Below are 22,275 nucleotides of genomic sequence, written 5' to 3'. Positions count from 1 at the left end.
CGTTCCTGCATCCCCCAGAGCCATTCCTGCGCCCTGAGTCACCGCCCGCTGCCGGGGAGTCAGCGGGAGAGAGAGAGGCACCGGGACATCCACAGCACAGGGATCGTCCCAGGGATCAGCCACAGCACAGGGATCAGCCACAGGGAAGGGAAGGGAAGGGAAGGGAAAGGGAAAAGGGAAAAGGGAAAAGGGAAAAGGGAAAAGGGAAAAGGGAAAAGGGAAAAGGGAAAAGGGAAAAGGGAAAAGGGAAAAGGGAAAGCCAGAACTGGGCATTCCACACCCCATTAATCCCTTTCCAGAGCCCGAATCCCTGGATAAACCCAGGCCCAGTGCCCTGCTCCCACCTATCCGTATCCTGGTATCCTCTCCATCCTCCACCGGAGGTTTAAGGAGAGCCCAGCTCATCCCTCCCGGTTCCCGAGGACTTTCCCTGGGGCTCCCGACAGGATCTCCTCCCCACTCAGCCACCGTGCCGGTCCCAGGCAGCCCCTCCATGTTTCGGCCTCTGAAAAACACACACACACAAACAAAAAATCCCACAAAAAATCCCCCCAGCCCTGCATTCCTGGGCTTTTCCAGAGCCCGGGCAAGCCCTGGGAGCAGCAGGTCGTGCACAGGCAGCGCTGCAGCAGCCCCGGTGCCAAGCACAGGCACCTCCGGGGCTGGGAGGGGATTGGGGGATTTCCCCGTCGTTTTTCCATCCTCGGGTCACCATCATCATCATCACCTCCTCATCATCAGCAGGGCCTGGAAAAGCCCAGAACATCCACGAGAGCAGCGGCAAAGAGGCCACAGACACAGGCCTGGGGGGATTTTAAACCCCCCTCGAAAGAAAATGAATTTATCTGGGGGAGGTTTTAACTGGAGAAGGGTCACGGTTTCAGTTTCCCTCCGAGCAGGGCTAAAATTTATGGTGATTTAAAAACCCAACTCGAGAATTTAAAGGTTTTACTGCAAAACCAGCTGGGGGAAGGGGAGAAATCCCCAGCTACAATTTGGTATTTTGCAAAGCAGCTCACAGGACATTTCAAACCTCTCCAAAGGCTGAGTCTTCCCATGGAAAGGATGGAAAGAGAGGGACAAACCTTCCCTGTGCTCGCCACCAGCCTGGCTGCTGTGCCCCAGGGGTGATCCAGGAGAAGGAACTTTCCCCTTTTCTCTCCTGGGCTCACATATCCGTGTTCCAGGCCTTCCCTCTGCTCCCAAATCCCACTTTTCCAGGGGCATTTCTTGTCCACAGGGGTAATTTCAGGCAAGGGGGAGATAATTTCATTCCCCCACGAGGGGACAAAGAGGGAAGAGGGATTTTCCTCTGGAATTTCTGCATCCTTCCCTCGGGCTCCATCCTCATCTGGCCTGGCTGCATCCAAGTGGGATTAAATGCTTTCTGTGACATTATCTCCCAGAAATCTGATTACGAGGCGGCCTTTAACTCTCTAATGGATTTATTTTTGTACCAGCTGGCACCACACATCAGGAATTAAACCAGGAAACTTCCCTGACGGGCTGGAGGATCCCAAACCATGGACATCCTGGAGGATTGGAAGGTTTTTAGGGCTTTTGGCTGGAAACAGAGGGGTCACCCAGAGCCTTCAGTGGGGGTGGAATTGGGGAGAGCAGCGGGAGATGCTCCAGCCCTGGGAATGGGACACTGGAAGGGCTCTGATTCCCAGCTCTGGCAGATCCCTTCCCTCTCCTGCCCTGGGATGCAGGGACAGCTCTCACCTTTCCAAAAGAAGGGCCTGCCCCCCCCTGCTCACCCTGCTCAAGGCTGAATTCCCAAATTTCCCCTGTGCCTGGAGGGCCCCAGCTCACCTGCACAGCCCCGCACTTCCCAGGGATGCACACCCAGGATGGAACTGCCTTTCCTTGGCTTTTCCCCTCTTTTCCCATCCCCAGGGAAGAGGCAGGACCTTGGAAAACAAGGCTGGGGAAAGCAAAGGCAGCGGAGTGGAGGCAGGAGGAGCAAATCCATGGATTTACGGCATCCAAACAACTCCGGGCGAACTCCACGTCCCATTTATTGAAATCACAGGTAGAAGGTGAAATCCCTCGGCAAACAGGAGCTTTGGATCATCCACAGGGACACACAAAGGAAATCCAACCCCAAACCCCAAGGATCCAACAGGAAGGGACAGCTCCAGCTCAGTTTATCCCAACCTGTTCCCTTTGGCTCCGAGGGCGGATCCGGGACATCCCAGCCCCAATTCCAGAGGGACTGAGCAGCCCCCGGACTCCAGCAATCCCTTGGGAAGCTCCACATGGAATCACATCCAGGCAGGGCCAGTGTGGAGCCCGCACCTGGCCTAGCACAGAGGGAAACACTCAAATCCTCCTTTCCTGAGTTTTCTTTTCCCCCAGAGAAAATCCCAGAACACTGGACACAGCACATTGGAGCAGCGCCTCTCTGAGACACACTCAGAAAAAAAAAAAAAAAGACATTTCCATCTTGCAGAGATGCCAAGAAAATCCATCTTTATTTGCCTGGACTATCTCCATCCACCCAAACCAATTCCCTGCAGCATTCCCGAGGCGCAGCAGCATGTGGAAGACCTGTGATCCCATGGCTTGTCACAATCCTAACACCTCCCACCTGCCTTCCCAAAAATGGGGATTCCAGACTCCCTAAGGAGCTTATTCCATCTCAGTGCCTCGGTGCTGGAGCCCAGAGCAGCCTCCACACGGGACAGGGAATTCCCAACCTCCCACAGACCCCGGAGGATCAGAATCCCGAGTGCTTTTCCTTGGAGAACCCAGCCCAGCACCATCCACCGCCCCTTCCAAGAGAAAATCCACAGCAGGATCTGGGAGGACCCACCCACGTTTGTGCTTGGAAACCATCGGAGGGGACGGGGATGCAGAGAGAGATACAAAAATCAGAGGAAATCAACACCAAACCAGATCCCAAAATTCTATGTACAGATCCAGTCCCGGGCTCGGCGCGTGGCCGGCTCCCGATCCCACGGCCGTGGGGCTCTGAAGGTCCTCCTGGGAAGGCAGCTCTGCCCTATCCCAGCCCCACGTCCAGGGACATCATCACCACAAAGCCCAGGATGGAGGTCCACGACGCCAACTTCCCGTTGCCGCTGCGGGGACAGAGGGGAGAGGGGGATTTTGGGATGGGGAACGCTGCTGGGGCCTCATCCCAGCCAGGGAAGGGACGATCCCAACCCCTCTGCCCCTTCCCTGGGTCCACAGGGGACCACAGCAATCCCTGGGCTGCAGCCTAACCCCTCCCAGCAGCCCAAATCCCATGGGAGAACTTTCCCCTTTGCTCTCCAGTTGGCTCCCTGCAGGATTCCCAGCCCCTCCAGCCAAGGAGCAGAGCCCATCTCCGTGTTCCAGCCCTTCCTTGGGTGTTCCTGTTCCCTCTGCTCCCAAATTCCCCCTTTTCCATGGACACTTCTCGATCTCAGGATTTTTTGTTTGGTTTTTGGTGGGTTTTTTTGCTTTTGTTTGAGTTTTCTCATTTGTTTGCACTACTACCTTTGTATTAATATTTCTAGAAAAGAACTGTTATTCCTATTCCCAAATATTTTCCCTGAAAAGCCTTTAATGGCAAAATTATAATAATTTGGAAGGGGGGAGGATTTACATTTTCCATTCTAAAGGTAACTCCAGCTTTTCCCTGGCAGATAACTCTTCCCAAACCAAGACATCAGTCCCTCTAGCCAAGGAGCAGAGCCCATCTCCTGTTCCAGGAATTCCCTGGGTGTTCCTATTCCCTCTGCTCCCAAACTCCACTTTTCCACGGACATTTCTCGTTCCCAGTTAGCCAAGGGATTATCTCCATTATCTCTATGCAAGAAAAGCCAATTTTTTTTTTAATTCTCACAACTCATTTCATACAGTTTTTACAAGCCCCGTGTGCACCTTTAATTGGTTGATACTTTCTTGCCAATGACTTTATGGGTTAGTCAAAGGAATTCCACTTGTCCATCAAATCTCTCTGTCCTGGATTGTTTCCACATTTTCTGATTCTCGTGGGACAAATCCCTCCTTATTACATTTGTTTTTTAACCCAGGAATGGGTGGTTGTGCTAAAAGCTTTCATACCAAGATTGGAAATGAAGGAAACCAGGATTGTTTTTGCACAGGGACTTGCAAAAAGGAGTGCCAGGCCAACTTTGGCAATTAGCAGAGCCTGATTTGATGAGACCTTGCGGCCCTGATATTTTCTGGGGCTGAGGGATTTCAGTCTGCTGGCAGCTGCTGACTTTTTCCCCAAGGAAAAATCTCTCAAGAAAGCTCCTTCTCAAAACAACCTCGGCAAACAACTCTCCTTCCTCCAAACAATCTTTCCCCAGGTGGTGTTTGGCTGTTTCTCCAGTTTAACCAGTGGGGTCAGAGAGGTGTCGTTCCTATTTATCATTCACTTTCAATCCGTATGGGAACACCTTATAAAAAGTAGCAAGAATTACACAATAAAGCCTTTTTTCTCTGTCTTCTGAAACATTTAGAGTCTCTCATCTTTCTTTCGTGTCCTGCAATGACAAGATCTTTGTTTTTATAATCCTTTTCCCTGCCAGGACGGCCAGGGGTGACAAGGAGGGGACACGAGAGGAACTGCACTCACCCATCAGGATGGGAGATGAGACAGAAGGAGCTTTATTTTGGGGATTTCCATTTTATACAGCCTTTGGAATTTGATCAGGGATTTGGGTTAACAGCGCTCTGACCCCACTGCTCAGCTGTCCTGGGTTGTAGTGTAGGATGGGCACAGAGTGTTCCCACCTGAGCTGTTGGATCCAGGAGGGGCAGTGTTTTCCCAGCCCCTCTGGGCTGTCTCCTGCTCCTGACCCAGGATTCACAGGGAACTCCCTCCAGGAGCTCTCTCTGGTTAATGGGCCGCCAAGGGCCCACTGCAGGACTCCTCAGCCTATGGCGAGATGCTCCGCCCAGGGGGAGGAGCCAAGCATTCCCACCTGGATATAAGCTGGGATTTGGGACAGGACAAGCAGCTCTTACCCACTGCATTCCCAGACCTTTCTATGGGATCACTGCTCCAGGAAGACCACCTCACCTGGACTGCTTCCCTCACCCTGCTCAGGTTGTGTTCTGACTCTGTTGGTGCTCTTTGGTATCTCTTTTGTATTATTGCCTTTTTTTTTTTTCCTTTCTTCCTATTAAATTGCATTTCTGACTTGTAGCCTCTCACTCATTTTGCCTTCAAACCACCACACCAACTCAGAAACGTCTCCGTTTGTCCTTTTCAGAAGGAAGGCATTATTGAGAAAACATCACACTTCGGTTTTGTTACAAGCGCCACAAAACTCAGGTACAAGAACATCAAAGAAACCATCAGGAGGCCGAACACTCGGGGTCAGAGGGCTCTCACCTGGTCTGGGCCTCGGGGATGATGTCGTCCATCACCACGTAGACCATGGCCCCCGCGGCGAAGCCCAGCGCGTACGGCAGCAGCGGCTCGGCCAGCACCACGGCCAGGGCGCCCGCCACGCCGGCCAGCGGCTCCACCATCCCGCTCAGCTGCCCGAACCTGCCGGGGACACAGCCCAAAAGTGCCCTGGGGGCCTGCAGAGGGCTGGGACGGCCGCGCCGAAGGGGGAACGGGGCTCGCACGGCTACCCGGAGTTCCCAAAATGGCCCCAGGGTGATCCAGCTGGGCTTCCCAAAAACCAGGGACAGCCCCAGGACAATCCATCCAGTGTCCCCCAGACCAGGAACAACCCCAGGACAATCCATCCCGTGTCCCCAAAACCAGGGACAGCCCCAGGACAATCCATCTGGGCTTCCTAAAAACCAGGAATAGCCCCAGGATGATCCATCTGGGCTTCCCAAAAACCAGGGACAGCCCCAGGATGATGCAGCTGGGCTTCCCAAAAACCAGGGATAGCCCCAGGATGATCCATCCAGTGTCCCCAAAACTAGGGATAGCCCCAGGATGATCCAGCTGGGCTTCCCAAAAACCAGGGACAGCCCCAGGACAACCCACAGCAAGCCCATCCCAAGGGCAGCCCCATGACGGAGCAGGACACGGATCTGGGCGGGAAGCAGGGCAGGAGGTGCTGCAGGAGGTTTTCCTTTCCCTGGGAGCAGAGGGAAGAGCTCACCAGAAGGCTTTCCACGTGGAGAATCCAGCGCCACGCAGAGGCAGGCTGACAGCCAGCCCCTCAGGGAAGTTCTGGATCCCAATCCCAATGGCTAAGTTCCTAAAGAAAAAATCACAAATAAATCCATTTGTTCATTCAGGGGCAAAGCTCAGCCCGGGACAGGCTGGTGGGAGCAGGGAAAAAGGGACACAATTCAGGATTCAGTGAAAGTGAATCCATTTGATCTGGCCCCAGGAGTTGGGATCAAATTTAACAGGATCCCAGCAAATTCCATCTTCCAACAGCTCCAGCACCAGCCCATGGAGTGCCAGGGAGCAGATGGAGGACAAGAGACTTGTCCTGGGAGGTTCCTGAATGGATTCCAGCCCGGGGATTCCCGGGAGCTGCAGCATTCCCAGACCTGGAGCAGCCCAGGTTCCTCCCTCCTGGGGGCTCTGCCAGAGGGGCCCTGAGGACCACGGGGTTTTCCTTCTCTCTTCTCCCCCTCTTGCATCCCATGGGAAGGGAACACTTGGCCTCCCAGGGTCGGAATCAGTGGAGGGGGCAGCAGGGCTGTCCATCAGTCCTGGAATCACAGGATCCTGGAATGGTTTGGGTGGGAAGGGAATTTACAACTCATCCCATCTCACTCCCAGCCATGGGCAGGGACACGTCCCACTGTCCCAGGCGGCTCCAAGCCCCATCCAACCTGGCCTGGGACATTTTCAGGGATCCAGGGGCAGCCACAGCTCCTCTGGGAATTCAATCCAAGAGCATCCCCACCCTCACAGGGAAGGATTTTGTCCTCTCAGGGAAGAATTCCCTCGCTGAGAGGGTCCCTGCTGGGGCTGTGCACGGCTGGCACCTCCACCTGCCCCCCTCCCAGCTCCACAGGGGTTTGGGATTTTGGGGAACGTCTCAGGCACCAAACAGGGCTCAGGTTTGTGGCGTGGGCTCCACCAACATCCCTGTCCCACCCCGGAGCATTTCTCCAGTGGTGGCTGGTGGCACTGGGGGACACCGTGAGTGGGACCACCCTGGGGTGGACTGAGGGATCTGCTGAGGGATCCCAAAGCCTCTCCCAGGCTCAGCCCCTCCTCTGCCAACAGCTCCCAGCTCGCTCCTTCTCACCCCCTCGTTTCCTCGGAGGAAAATAAGCCGGGTGAGAAAAACCTCCGCGGGTTGTTGAAACTTCTCCCAGGGTTTACAGAGGAGGGGAGGGCAGGGGGGAGAGGCTCTGGGTTCCCCCGGGCAGGACGGGCCATCACAATCACAAACATTATTCCAGGCAAAGAGAGGGAGGACGGAGGGGGAAAACCATCCCTGCTGGAAAACACTGGAGCCGCTGTCTGCGCCGGGGTTGTTTTTTTTTTTTTTTTTTCCTCCTTGCCTCGCTCAGCACAAAGCGGCTATTGCTGCTCCTGGCCACAACAAATTAACGGGGAGGGAGCTGTGAATGGAGGGGTCTGTGTGGGAAGGGTGGGAGATCGCCCCCATCCTGATCCCACCGGGAATGGGGACCCCCAGGCTGAGCCCCGAGGGGCAGGAGGAAGGGATGGAACCGGGGGGAGATCCAGGAGAAACTTGTCAGGGGGTTGTTTGTGCCTGTTCTCTTCCTGCTTCCCTTCCCACACAGCCCCCAGGACAATCCACCCGGGCTTCTAAAACCAGGAACACCACCAGGACAATCCATCCAGTGTCCCCAAAATCAGGGACAGCCCCAGGACAATCCATCCAGTGTCCCCAAAACCAGGAATCAGTCCCAGCCCTCCAGCTGGGGCTGCAATGACTTCCCAGGGTGGGATTTTATCCCTTTTCCCAGGAAATGGGGAGGTTCCCACGGTGCTGCCATGGGGACTTCAAATGGGGACAGGGTCAGAGCAGAGGCCACCAGTGTCCCTGCGGGGGAAGGGAAGGGAAGGGAAGGGAAGGGAAGGGAAGGGAAGGGAAGGGAAGGGAAGGGAAGGGAAGGGAAGGGAAGGGAAGGGAAGGGAAGGGAAGGGAAGGGAAGGGAAGGGAAGGGAAGGGAAGGGAAGGGAAGGGAAGGGAAGGGAAGGAAGGGAAGGGAAGGGAAGGGAAGGGAAGGGAAGGGAAGGGAAGGGAAGGGAAGGGAAGGGAAGGGAAGGGAAGGGAAGGGGGAGACAGAGAATCCATTTCCAGTGCCCCACATAAACCCACCCCAAAGGATTCTCCCAGCCCAAGGGACATTCCCGTGCCTTTGGCCGGGCACAGCTCACACCTTCCCGCGGCTCCCGGGAATCAAAGCCTCATTGTGTCCCCGGGGAACAAAGGCGCCTTTTGACGGAAATAGGTGGGGATTCTTGGAAGGCTTCCCCCGGCTGCAAGGGAATACATTGTAAAACACGGGCACGGACACACGGCCCGGCACAGGGACACGGGGACACGGAAACGGGGACGAGCCAGAGGGAAAATCCGGGGGGTGAAGGGTTTGGGGTCTCTAAAGAGAGGAGAAAGCTGGGGGGAGTGGTTGGAGAGGTGCTGGAATCAGACCCCATCCAGTCGGATTTTCTGCTGGAGTCACCACCCCCGGAGGTGTCCAGGGATGTGGCACTCGGTGCTCTGGGCTGGGGACAAGACAGATTTGCCTTGGTGATCTCAGAGATCTTTCCCAACCTCAGCAATCCCGGGATTCTGTGGATGGGGCCAGCTGGGCACCGTGTGGCTCATCCCCATCCCATCTGTCCAACAGAAGCACATCCAGGGCAAACCAGACCAGGCTCTGCCTGGGGGTGTCCCTTTGGTGGCTCTGTCACCAGCAGGGAAATGTCACTGGGGTCGTTCCCCCACGTGGGTACAACGGACTCGGTGTCCTTGGGAGCATCAAGGAATCCCAGCCATGGATGGGTCAGCTCAGCCTCAACCTCCCTGTCTGTAAAACAGAGGTGGTGACAGCCAGGGGACAGCCAGGGGACAGCCACGTCCTCCAGAACCATCCCAATCTGGGCACAGAACCCCTGATGCCTCAGGTTTTCCCTTTGCTGTGTTTGAGGCTCTGTGCTGCCCAGGGGCAGCTCTGAGCTCACAGTCAGTGTCACTCAGCTCTCTGCACACAGCAGGGACACAAAACAAATCCTTTCCCCAATGGACACCAAGGACAACTTTCAGCCCCAAAGCACAGCCAAGGGTGGCTGCAGGGAGGAACAAGAAGGATGGGACCTCCCAAGCTGCAGCTGCCCTTGGACAATTCAACCCCAAGGTGCAAATGGAGCCAAACTGAGCCAAGGCTGAGCCCTGGGGACCCTTTGTCCATTTGGGGACCACTTTGGGTCCCCCTTGGCTGTAGCCCTGGCCAGGCTCTTGTCCTGCCCCAGGTGGATCCTGGAGCCTTGGAATAAATCTCTGCTTTATTCCCAGCTCTGTGCAGTCTCAGCCTCAAGGCATCACCCCCAGGACACGAGTCACCCACAGCTGAGCTCTGTCCTGCCCTGGGCTCATCCTCTCATGCCCAATTTTCAGCAGGAGAAGGTCAATCCTTGAGCTCCCCCAGGGAAAAGCTCCGTGCCCCCGGGAACATCCTGGACCCCTCCTGTCCTGCCCACAGCTCCAGCACCATGCCGGGAGCCTCCACGCTCACTTGCAAAAGGAAAAAAAAAAAAAAAAAAAAAAAAAAAAAAAAAAAAAAAAAAAAAAGCAGTTGGCATCTGGGCATCTTTGCAAGGTCAAGGCACAGAAAGCCTTCTATAAGCCTAAAGCCTTGTTTTCAAGGGCCCATTCTTTGGCGGCAGCGATTATGAAAGCAGGCTACATATTCTTAACAAGCCCCTTTTCACTGGGGCTTTCAGTGCCCCCGCGGTGGAGAATGTGCATGTGTATTCTTGCATGGCAGCCCTTCCATACCGCGGGGATTGTTATCAGGGCAGCCCTGAAAGGGCCGATTGTTTGGGGTTGCCACGATTACATCAGGGCCGCCCCCGGGGCCGCCCGCAGAGGTGTTTGATCCGGCCTGCCAGGTGGGAAGGAGCTCCCGCGGCCCTTTCCCCTGCACCTGCCCTACCTGTGCCACCCTGCTGCCTCCCTCTGCTCCTCACCCAGCCCGGAGGGCTGCAGGGACCCGCCCCGAGGTGCCCCAGGTGTCCCCCAGGTCACCCCCTGACACCTCAAGGTTTAGGTTTTGTGTTTTCCACGTTCTGTACCGCACCGGTGTGTAACTGTAAACCTCACCTGGAGTGTTAGCAAGTTCTCCTCACAGTTTATAAAATAAAAACTTATAAAAGAGTGAAAATTTGTGACCCACTGTCCCTCTTAAGTGACTCACTGTCCCTCCTGGGTCCACCCTGGGTGTAGCCCTGGCCAGGCTCTTGTCCTACACAAGGTGTCTCCTTAAAGGCCTTTTAATAAATCCCTACTTTATTCCTTTAACTCTGTTCTAGGGAGCCCCTCAAGGCAGCAGAAGATGTCCAATGTCCCCTAGATGTCCCCCAGGCCACCGCCAGCAGCACCTTGACCCCTCTGGGGATGGGGATCCCACCTCTGCCCTGGGCACCTGGGCCAGGGCTCAGCCACCCTTTCCAGGAGGAGATTCTGGCCTCAGCCACCCTTCCCAGGAGATTTTGGGTTCAGCCACCCTTCCCAGGAGGAGATTCTGGGCTCAGCCACCCTTCCCAGGAGATTTTGGGTTCAGCCACCCTTCCCAGGAGGAGATTCTGGGCTCAGCCACCCTTCCCAGGAGATTTTGGGTTCAGCCACCCTTCCCAGGAGGAGATTCTGGGCTCAGCCACCCTTTCCAGGAGGAGATTCTGGGCTCAGCCACCCTTCCCAGGAGGAGATTTCCCTCCCTGGTACAAGCTGAGGAGGTTTCCTCCTGTGCTGTCCCCTCTGAGCCCAGCCCAGCAGAGGACCCTGCCCAGCCATCCCCTTCCTTCCTGCAGTCCAAACGCCTCACTGCTGGTGGGCAGCAGGGGACAGAAAGTGGAGCCCAATCCCTGTCCAGGGGCAGATCCCACAGGGATCTTTAGGGACAGTTTCTCCCCCTGCAGTTTTCAAACCTCGCTCCTTTTATCTGCCAGGTTATTTCTTTGATTTCTGAGCCGGGCCCAGGGGAAGGTTCAGCTCTCGGCTGGGTGGGAGGCACAAAACCACGTTTCGTTTCTCCTCCTGCCCTGCTCTGACCTCGCTGAGCAGCAGGAGAAGCTCGGGGAGCCCCACACCTTCTCCAAGAGCAGGAACTTGGCCTGGGAGCTCAGGATCTGGCCAGGCTCCAGCCCTCCAGGGCTGCAAAAAACGAGCAGGAGATGAAGCCCCCGGAGCTGCTTTCCTGGAAAATTCCTTTTGCAGGAGGTGGGATTGCTCCTGCTCCTGCTCCCAGGGCACAGAGGAATTTCTGCTCCACCAAGAGGAAAAGTTCAAAGGTGCTCACATAAAACCATGGAATGGGTGGGAAAGAGCTGAAAATTCACCCAGTTCTGGGGCAGGGACACGTCCCGCTCTCCCAGCCCATCACAAATGGATAAAACACCAGAACTGCCCCTTCCCACTGTCACCCCCAGGGTCTGGGCTGCAATCCTGCCCAAGGAAAGGGATCATGGGATATCCCAAATATTCCCAGAGTCTCCCCTTCCCCAGAGGCAGGTCCAGCCTCAGCAGGGGCCACCCCCAACCCTAAGGAAAAACCCCAAAACTGCAACCAGAGATCTGCAGGAACCCCAAAAAGCAAAGTCTGTGGGGATGGGGAGAGCTCCCACCTCAGCAGAGCTGATTCCTGACAGAATCCCTCCGTTTTCCAGCAGAAAAGGCGCTTCCCTGGCAGCACCTCCCAGCCCCAGGAGTCTCAGCTAAACCCTCACCTCTTTTTAAATGCCTTAAGACAATCCTCCTGTGAGACCTCGTTAATTTTATTTTAAACGGCATCAGCCTGCAAATCATTTCAGTTTTTTTACCTACTCAGAGTGGGCCAGCCCTAAATAAAGTGGGATTTAACGAGGTGGCAGCATTGATCTGGGGTAGGGCAGGAGCTGCAGGGAGATACAGGACTTTATAAAGGTTATTAATTTTTTTTTTTTTAATATTAGACACCCACAGAAGCTGGGTGGTCTAAAAGCAGGGCCGGGATTCTGGTCCTTGTATTCCAAAAAAAATCCCAATTAATGTTTATAGCTCCATTAAAAAAAAAAAAAAAAAAAAAAGAGTAAATTTTCTCTTTTTTTATCTGAATCTTCAAGCTGGGAGCACATTTCACAGCGAAAATCGCTCGGTGTAAATAAATGGTGTAAAGCCATGAAATCTCGGTGTAAAGGACGTGCTGGGAATGGTTTCTGGGATTTAGGTTCGTGGTTTTTAGGGATTTACTGCCTGGATCACACGGCCCCATTCCTCACAGAAAATAAAAGCAAGGGAAGGAGGATGAGTGAGGTCAATAAACCTGCTTTTTCCCTCCTGGTGGAAAGAACTCCCAGGGAATTAATTCTGAGATAAAAATAGGGAATGTGGGTAAAAATAGGGATGACAGGTTTTGCCTGGCCCTGCTCTTCTCCCTGGTATCTGAAGGTGCTCAGGAAGCAAAGGGAGCGCAGGAGAAGCTTTGGTGGTTCCATCCTCCATCCCTCCGGCTTTGGGGCTCTCCAAACCTCCCAGAGCCGAGCTGACAACACCCCACCCTCCATCCTCACCTTTTCCAAAAAAAACCTCCCCAGCTTCACTAATATCCATCTCCCTGCAAGCCCGGCTAATTAAAAGGTGTTTAATGAGCATCTTCCCGCTGCGTTTTGTGCCCAGGGGCAGCGCCGGGCTTTGTTCTGCTCCCGTTTCTCTGGGAAAGGTGGAAATCCCCCTCGCCTCGCCTCGGGGTGGGTTTTTCCAGGAGGTTTTCCCGGGATCTGATTGAGGATCCACCTTTTGGGATCCCTTCCCCAGCAGGATCCTGTGAGTGTGAAATCCCCCTCCCGGCCCAAAATGAGCTCCATTCATCCCCCAGAAAACACAGGGGAAAAGGTTTTGTCTGGTTTCAATCTCCCTACGTTAATGAATTTTTTTTCCTTCTTTTTTTTCTTTTTTCTTTTTCTTCAGGTGTTTTTTTTGGGTTTTTTTTTTTTGGTTTGTTGGTTTTGTTTTGTTTTTGTTTTTGGGGGGTTTTTTTGTTGTTGTTGTTGGTGGGGGTGGGGGGGTTTTTTTGGTTTGTTTTTTTTTGTTTCCTTTTGGGTTTTTTTTGTTTTTTGTTTTTTTTTTTTTTTGTTTGTTTGTTTGTTTGTTTGTTTTTTGGAGTTTTTTTGGGGTTTTATGGGGGTTTTTTTCGGTTTTGGGGTTTTTTGGGGTGGTTTTTTTGGTTTTTTGGGTTTTTTTTCCTCCCCGAGAGCCACAGCGTGGGAGGCACAGCCTGTCCCATGGAATAACATTTTCCAAGCCTTCCTCAGAGGCAGCCCGCGAGCCCCAAGCCTCTCTCTGCCGTGTCTGCTCCACCAAAAAAAGCTGGCCAGGAAACAATCCGTGGGCACAGCAGCTCCAAACAAGGCCGGGGAGGGTGAATGGGAACCATTGTGCCGTGCTGCAGGAAACATCCCCACATCATCCGGGACAGGGAAAAAATAGTCCTGTTTCCATCACTCCCTGCTCCTTCCCGCCTGCCCCCGGAGGAGATTTCGGGAGGAAATGAGGATGGGAATTGGGGCGGTCTGTGGGGAGCCAAAACACCCCCAAAAGTGAAACATTGCTCCGTAAAATTCCATCTCCCCCTTCCCTGAGCCCAGGGATTTGGGAGGAGCAGATTTGGGATTTGAGAGGGATAGATTTGGGATTTGAGAGGGGCAGATTTGGGATTTGAGAGGGGCAGATTTGGGATTTGAGAGGTGCAGATTCAGGATTTGGGATTTGGGAGGTGCAGATTTGGGATTTGGGAGGTGCAGATTTGGGATTTGAGAGGGGCAGATTTGGGATTTGAGAGGGGCAGATTTGGGATTTGAGAGGTGCAGATTCAGGATTTGGGAGGCTCCTGCATCCCAGTGATTCCCTAGGATCACGCTCTGCTCCCTCACCAGGGGCTGGGATGGGAAGGGGAATACTCAGCTCCTCCTTTTCCTTTTCCAGCAGGAAAAGCGAGCCCAGGGACCCCATTCCTGTCCCCTGGTTTGTCCCCTGCCTGTCCCCGCACACACTCCAGCCCCATCTGGTTCCCGTTAAAGCCACCCAAAGAGGGGAGAGGAGGGGAAGGATTCCAGGATTCCTCCCCCGCGGGTCACAGCAGCTTTTTAAAGCCACGGCTGCCCTGCTCTTTACCTTCCTGCCTGGCAGGCGGCCAGGAGCAGCTCCTGCCTTCCCCATTCCCGTCGGGAGGGAACCTTCCCCTCCTGGCCCTGCTCCCTCTCCTGTCCCCACAGCCCTTTGCCCCCAGCTGCTGTTTCCACGCCCTGGAAATTCCCAATATTCCCAGCCCTGCAGGAGCAGCACACAAAATTCCCAATATTCCCAATATTCCCAGCCCACAGCAGTGTGGGATGCTCCTGCCTGGGGAGGAGGAAGAGCTCAGCCCCCCCTGGAAAACCCCCCAAAAAGGAGCATCCCACCGACCCGGGGCTGCTCCAAACCCCATCCCAGCTGCCCTTGGACACTGGCAGGGATGGGGCAGCCACGGCTTCTCTGGGAATTCCAGCCCAGCCCCTGACAGGGAACAATTCCTTACCGATATCCCACTGAACCCTGGGATATTCCCGTTATTCCCGTTATTCCCGTTATTCCCGTTATTCCCATTCCCAGTGGGCCGGCACAGCCTCTCCGTGGGGTTTTCCCACGAAAATGAAAATCCTGGCCACGCCGGGGGCTCGGATGTGGGATCCAGCTCCGGCAGGATCCCGGCCGCAGGAACAGAGCCTGCACACCCGGGGGCAGCAAAGAAACGCAGGAGAACGGGAAGGGATGAGCCGGGATGAGCCGGGATGAGGGGCAGGAGGGAAAAACCCGGGATCCTGGGCGGGATGGGGAATCCCGAATTCCCTGGGCGGGATGGGGAATCCCAGGATCCTGCAAGGAAGATCCCAGAGCTCAGGGATTCTCGGGATGCCTGAGCCGATCCAGCACATCGCAGCACCGGCTGCGTTAAAAGGTGAGATTCCCTCCTTCCTAATGATCATTTCTGGGATTTCAGCAATTCCCGGGATGCGCCCCTGACTGGGACCATCGCTGTGGGACCTGCTCTGCTCACATCCCCCCTGGAAAAGCCCTTGGGGATCCCTGCAGAGAGGCAGGAACGGGGCATTTCCCCATCCAAAGGAGATGGTGGGAATTGTTCCCTGTGAGGGTGGGAAGCCCAGGAATGCGGGATGAGTTTCCCAAGGGGCTCAGCCCGGCGCTGGCTGGGCTCAGTCACACCCAGCAGGCAGGAAAAGTGCCGTGGAGGAGGGAAACTGAGTCACGGAGCTGCTCCATGAAAACACAATCCCAGAGGAATGGATGTGAGGGGGATCCCGGCTCAGGGCTGTGTCCAAGGAGCAATTTTCCCTTTGGATGTGCCCACAGCCGGCACCACCTCTCACTCCAAACCTAATCCCAGCTCTTTCTCAAACCTCCAGGACACCAAGGAGCCACCTGGAATCCCCCTGGAGACTCCCAAAGGATTCCCCGGGTGCCCCGAGGTGACAATGACAGTGACAGACGCTGGTGGCAGCACAGCGACTCTGTGCCCTCGGCAGCTGACTGAATTTGCATCGGGCTTTTCCTGCTCCAGATGCCTCCTTTCATCTCCCGTGATTAATGCCCTTGGAAATCCAGAGAAAGCACCAGCTGCTTCTGCCTCCTCAGACTCCCCGGAGCAGCTGAGAGGGGAAAAAACCCTCCTTTTGTTCCAGCATCTCCACCGGCTTTGTGAAGAGCCTTTTATTCCCAAAGGTTAGGGAAACACAGTGAGTAAAGCTGGAGTCTCCTGCTCCTCTCCCTGGGCTCTGTGATTTCCTGGCTGGAAATCAGGGATGCGGCAGGGGATCGGGAATGGCAGGTTTGGGATGGGTCTTTGCGAGGCCAGAGAAGGGGCTGGACAGGCTGGAGAGGTCCAAAATCCGCCAGGATGGATCCCAAACCAGCCCTGGATGGAACCCAAACCAGCCCTGGATGGATCCCAAACCAGCCCTGGGAGCCCACAGATCCTTCAGCAGGAAGCATGGAATAGTTTGTGTTGGAAGGGACCTCAAAGATCAACCTTGCCACGGGCAGGGACAACTTCCACTGTCCCAGGATTCCAAATCCTGCAGGAGAATAAAGAATCCCAGCTCCTGCAGCAGGAAAAAAGGATCCCAGCTCCTGCAGGAGAATAAAGGATCCCAGCCCCTGAAGAAAGGAAAGGATCCCAAATCCTGCAGGAGAATAAAGGATCCCAAATCCTGCAGGAGAATAAAGGATCTCAACTCCTGCAGGAGAATAAAAAGGATCCCAGCTCCTGCAGCAGGAAAAAGGATCCAGGCTGTTCCAACCCGGCCTGGGACACTTCAGGGATGCAGGAGCCTCACAGGGAGGGATTTCTCCCTAAAACCCCTCAGGATGAAGGCGGCTGAGGCACAGCAGCACCGATGCTCTGGGGACATTCCCAGGAAAAGCAGAGCCCAGGAAGGAAGGAGCCGTTCCCGAGGCGGCCGCAGAGAGGTGCCAAAGCCTGGGCAGCTCCTCCAGCCCCGCTCCGGACTTTTATCCCTTTCCCCCGTTTCTCCTGCCCAGTCCCGGCTGTGCTGAGAGAGCGCTGGCACCGCACCCGGGATGTGCTCCTGCTGGGAGGGGCAGGGAACATCCTCAGTGCCCAAAATCCCGGAGTTTGGAGGAGCTGGGAAAGGGCAGGAACAGCCTCAGTGCCCAAAATCCCGGAGTTTGGAGGAGCTGGGAAGGGACAGGGAACAACCTCAGTGCCCAAAATCCCGGAGTTTGGGGGAGCTGGATGAGCCCCCCGAGGTCAGGGCAGTGCCAGAGGAGCACAGGAGGGTTTTCCTGGGAGCAGGAATATCAGGACTGAGGGAGCCGGGGACACCTGGAGCCCTCCCTGTGCCAAATGCAGAATCGTGCCCGGCAGGAATGGGAGACAAAGGCTCCCCAGCACTGCTGCCACCCCTTGGGGCTGGTGCTTTTAGGGAAAATCCCGGCGTTTCCCGGTGCCTGGATCCATGAGGAGCAGAAGCAGGGCTGCTCCCAGCTCAGGTGGGACAGGAGGAGGAGGAGGAGGAGGAGATGAAGGAATCCTGCAGGGAGCCGCGGGGACAGCGGGCAGGACTCTGGGGAGAGGAGGATGGGCACTCCACCATTCCTGCTGCCAGCTCCAAGGACAGGGATCTTTCCAGGCTCAGATTTCGCTCATCTCCAGCTGATTTACACCCCCTCAGCTTCCAGCCTTGGCCCTTTTTCCTGTCCTCTCTGTCCCCTCTGGAGCTGCCCACAGCAAAGCAGCTGCCAGTGCCCAGCCGAGCATCCCCAGGGATGTCTGACAGGGAGAAGGGAGGGGGATAAACACCCCCAAAACCCCCGTGTGCACCTCCTGAGAGCCAGCAGCCCCCACTGGGACCCTCAGCTGCCTCCTCCCCAGCTCCAGCCATCCCAGAGAGGGAAAACCACGGAGCCATCAGCACCAGAAACCTTTTCTCACGTCTCAGAGTGAGGAAAACGCAGCAGCACCGGGAATTTCTTCCACTCCCTTTGCCCCTCCTGCTGCTTCCAGGCAGGTTTCACTAATTCCAGGGATCTCCAAGCCCCTGGCACGGGCTCAGGGGAGGCAGCCAAGCTCCAGAGGCAAAGGAAACACACAAAAATCAGGAGTGGGTCTTACCTGGCACTTTGGAACGTGGCAGAGGCGGATTTTCCAACGGCCCCGAATCCAACTCCCACTGCCAGGCCCTCTGGAACAGCAGGGAAAAAGCAGTGAGGGGCAGCCCTGAGGCCAGCCCTGGGCTCCAGGGGTGAGCAGGAGCCCAGCCCAGCAGCACCCAGCTCCTTTCAATCCAGGAAAATCCAATCCAGCAGTGCCCGGGGTATTCCCACTGTAGACCCAAATTCCAGGGCAGGAGCACGGAGAGAAAATTCTGGATTGGTGACAGCAGAGAGGAGGAAAAGATCCCAATCCCCAGCAGCTGGAATGGGATTGCACCAAGGAGCCAAGCAGTGAAAACACCAAAGCTGTTCCCAAAGCCTTGGTGGATTGCAGAAGAACCAAACCCCATGAATCCCCCGGGACAAACCAGGATCAGGCTCCCAGCAAATGTCCCCTCCCCTCTTCCTGTGCCCCAAAACCAGCACAACCCCTGCGTGGACAGGCTCCAAAGCTCCAGGAAACCCAAATCCCTACCTTGCAGGTTACTGTACATTACAGCTAAGCCCATAATTTTCACTCCAGTTAATCCCATAAACCCCAAGGAAAACGGCTGAAAAGCCTTCCCAAGAAAAAAGAATTAAAAAAATTATTTTCAGAAAACAGCAAAGCCTCGCTATTTTTTTCCCCTTTTAGTTTAAAATCCCCATTTTTGGGGTTTTGGTTTCTTTTTTTTTTTTTTTTTTTGCAGCCTGGTGGCCTTGATCCCCTTGAAGCGAGGAGGGAGGATGTGGGATGGAGCAGGGATTGTGGGATGGGGACAGAACCAACACTGCAGGGATTTGGCAGCCCCCAGGGAGGGGCTCAGGGGAGAATTCCTACAGGTGGGAAACATCCCTGGAGCACTTCCCTGTGTCCCAGAGGAGGGGGAGGACTCAGGGGAAGGGCACATGTGTGTGTCTGTGGCCCTGGGAGTTCCCAGTTGCCTTGGAAACTGCAGGAAAAGCAGCACGGGCCTGGGATAATCACAACATTCCCATCCCTGAGCCAGCACTGGGAGAATCCTCACAACATTCCCATTCCTGGGAGAATCCTCACAACATTCCCATCCTGCTCAGTGATCCCAAATCCTGTTCTGTGATCCCAAATCCCGCTCAGTGATCCCAAACCTCACTCTGTGATCCCAAATCCCGCTCAGTGATCCCAAATTCTGCAGGACCTGCACACTCCCCAGCTCTGGGGCCCCCAGGGCAGGGCTGGCAGTGTCCCTGTCCCCTCCCTGTGGAATTCTGGAGCTGGCTCTCCAGGCCCAGCACAGGGGACGTTTCCTCCAGGAAGGTTTTGCAGCTGCCAAGGTCTCATCCATTATTCATCCCGCTCTTGGAAGGGCTGTTAAGTTCCTAGCAGGGAATTAATCTCGCCCTAATGAGGTTTGGATTTCTCCAGGAGTTCAAGCTCTGCCACTCAAGAGCTTTTCCCCCACAGGCCGAGGGCCAAGAGCCCTCCAGGAAATTCATTATTGCTCAGGGATGAGCAGATTCCAGGGGTTTTCCCGTTTGTAGGTCCCCAGCACCCGAGGGGCCGGGGGCATTCCCCTGGAATTCGGGAGGCAGGAGGAAATCCTGCTGGATCCTAATCCTGGTTTAACCCCCAAGGAGCCAGCCCATCATCACCCCACCCTTCCCTCTTTCCTCCTCCTCCTCCAAGAAAAGCAAATCCTCATTTCCATCCTCAATCCAGTTCCGCGGAGCTGCAGCAGCTGAGCAGGAGCTGAACAACTCAACCTCCACCTGAGCTGAAAGAATTCCACCTGAGCTGAAAGAATTCCAGCACCTGCCCAACATCCCAGAGCTCCTCCATGCTGGCAATGTTCCCCTGGCAGCACAAAACCCCTTTCCCGAATTGCCAGAGCAGGAAAATCTCCAGAGCAGGAGCTGAGAGCAGGGGCTGTCCCTGCTGGCTGTTCCCTCTGAATCCGGCAGAGACATTCCAACTTCCATCCCCAGCAGGGAAATGCTCCCTCAGGCCACTGCCCAGCGAGGTTTGAGTGTGACAGGCCCGAGCTGTGACAGGGACAAGGCGGCAGAGCAGCTCCCACATGCATATTTCAGTGCCAAGTCTCCTTCCAGCTGCTGAAAATCCCGGATTTAATTGGATTTTGTCACCTCTGTGCCTGCTGCCGCCGACAAAACCCCGATGTGTTATCAGTGCCTGTCACTGGCTGCCCCCAAATGGGTTTGTGACAGATGAGCTGGTGGCAGGGGGACACCAGAGAACCCCCTGTCCCCTCTTTTAACAGTGGGTGGCTGGGAGGAAAACTTGTCACCCTGGAAAATAGGGAATTGCCTCCAGGAGCTGCTGGAGCCTGGGGGAGTCCTGAGGGAGCTGAGCTGGTGGGCACAGAGCCAAAACCAGCCTGGGGACAGCAGCCAGGGCTGGGGGTGGCACCTGAGCCCTGGGCATGTCACCTGTGTCCCTCACTGAGAGCACTACCCTCACCTGGGGATGTCACCTGAGCCCTGAGGATGTCACTGTGTCCTTCTGGAAATGTGGAATCCCATCTTTCCATCCCTCTGGAAATCTGGAAATGTGGAATCCCATCTTTTCTTCCCCCTGTAAATGTGGAATCCCATCTTTCCATCCCCCTGGAAATGTGGAATCCCATCTTTCCATCCCTCCCCCCCCCCGAGCCCCAGGGCCAGCACTCTGCTCCACTTCCCCAAAACCCTTCCCTGGAATTGCTCCCTGCACCCACCAGCTCCTTCCCTCACCTGCATCTCCCTCGGAATGCAATTCCTCCTTTCCCTCACTAAACCCAGCGGGAATGGAGGGTGCCCCAGGTGCCCAGGAAGGGCCAGGAGCAGGCAGGGCACGAGGAATGCTGGAATTCCAGGCAGAGGCATCACCCAGACGAGGCACAGATTGATGGGTGCAGCTCAAGCGGCTCCCGTTCTCACGCTCCGCTGAGCCCCAGTGGTGCCCAAATCCTCATTAATTGGAAAACAGCCTCGATTTCAGCAGCCCCACGGAAACTAAAAAACCCTAAAAACCCCCATCGTTCCAAATGGATGTTCCCGGGCTTTTAATGGATCTGGGAGAATATTCAGATAAATAATCAGCGCTGCTGATAATTGAGATGCAATCTGGCACTCATTGCCCTTCCCAGGGGAGGCACGGGAGCACCTGTCCCAGGAGGGCAAATCCAATCAATTTTTTGCTAATGACAAAGCAACCAGCCTGGAAATCACCTCCCTTCCCAGGAACTCCAATCTGCTGGCACAGCACGGAGCCTGTGCTGCTGCTGCTGCTGCCGTGCACAGCTCCCTGCCTCCATCCCAAAACAGCCTGGGAACATCTCCTGCCACACGGGCTGAGCCCTGCCCGACCCTGCTGGGGCTGGCTTGGGGCTCAGAAAGCTGCAGCGTTCCGGAATTCCACCTGGGAGCAGCAGGGGTTGGGTTCCCTGTGGGTGCCCAGGGAACTCACCTGGGAGGTGTCAGAGCCCATGAACAGGTACAAACCCCCCTGGGTGTCTCCTCCTCACCTTTTGTCCCTCCTGCCCCCAGTGCCACCTCCCCCAGGTGGGATTTGTTCCCCCTTTGGTTCACACGCTCTGCCCGTGGCTCCTGCTAATTAAAAATCCATCAATCCCAGCTCCTGAATGGATTTCCTGCCCTGGGAGCTGCAGAGGAGGCCTCAGGTGGAGCTCAGTGAGGGCTGGGGGTGAGCAGGGGATGGCAGTGTCACCTCACTCTGTCACCTGGTGGCTCTGCCCTGTCCCAGAGCCCCGTGCTGAGCAGCAAACACGGAGGGTTTGGGCAGAGCAGGAGGTCTGGCCCTGCAGGAGCTGATCCTCAGGTTCTCTCTTTGCTGTGTTTGAGGCTCTGTGCTGCCCAGGGGCAGCTCTGAGCTCACAGTCAGTGTCACTCAGCTCTCTGCACACAGCAGGGACACAAAACAAATCCTTTCCCCAATGGACACCAAGGACAACTTTCAGCCCCAAAGCACAGCCAAGGGTGGCTGCAGGGAGGAACAAGAAGGATGGGACCTCCCAAGCTGCAGCTGCCCTTGGACAATTCAACCCCAAGGTGCAAATGGAGCCAAACTGAGCCAAGGCTGAGCCCTGGGGACCCTTTGTCCATTTGGGGACCACTTTGGGTCCCCCTTGGCTGTAGCCCTGGCCAGGCTCTTGTCCTGCCCCAGGACATAAATAAATCTCTGCTTTATTCTCAGCTCTGCGCAGTCTCAGTCCCAAGGCAGCAGAGGAAAGGCTGGAGCACAGGGATGATCCCGGGATGGGCTCAGCCTGGCTCTGCCCAGCACAGCACCAAGGAAAAACGGGAATTTCAGGTTTCCTTGGCAACGTTCTGGGGGTTGGAAGCATCAGCTGGTGCCTGGCTGGAAGCAGCCCCGCTGCCTCTCCTGGGGATGCTCCAGGGCAGGGCTGGGGCAGCTCCAGGCAGGTCCCTGCTGTGCCCTGAGCGGGTTTGGAGGACAGGGAAC

At 55.5% G+C, this 22,275-nt stretch overlaps 1 protein-coding gene across 2 annotated transcripts in view; it reads right to left on the bottom strand.

Annotated features, from left to right (window-relative positions):
* Nucleotides 1-2,447: 2,447 nt before the first annotated feature.
* The window catches only part of SLC39A11 (solute carrier family 39 member 11), a 60,140-nt gene continuing 40,312 nt past the window's right edge, over nucleotides 2,448-22,275 (bottom strand). For both annotated transcript variants that reach the window (XM_066332322.1, XM_066332323.1), the window contains exons 7-10: nucleotides 17,794-17,863; nucleotides 6,072-6,170; nucleotides 5,339-5,497; nucleotides 2,448-3,086 (exon numbers count right to left, since the gene is read on the bottom strand). In XM_066332322.1, coding sequence (XP_066188419.1) covers nucleotides 3,008-3,086; nucleotides 5,339-5,497; nucleotides 6,072-6,170; nucleotides 17,794-17,863 — 407 coding nt within the window. In that variant the 3' untranslated portion in view covers nucleotides 2,448-3,007. The remainder of the gene's footprint in view (nucleotides 3,087-5,338; nucleotides 5,498-6,071; nucleotides 6,171-17,793; nucleotides 17,864-22,275) is intronic.

Source organism: Sylvia atricapilla, chromosome 18 (assembly GCF_009819655.1).
Source record: "Sylvia atricapilla isolate bSylAtr1 chromosome 18, bSylAtr1.pri, whole genome shotgun sequence".
NCBI classification, from domain to species: domain Eukaryota; kingdom Metazoa; phylum Chordata; class Aves; order Passeriformes; family Sylviidae; genus Sylvia; species Sylvia atricapilla.
The sequence above is the reverse complement of the archived record's forward strand: the minus strand, read 5'-3'. Positions and strand labels throughout refer to the sequence as shown.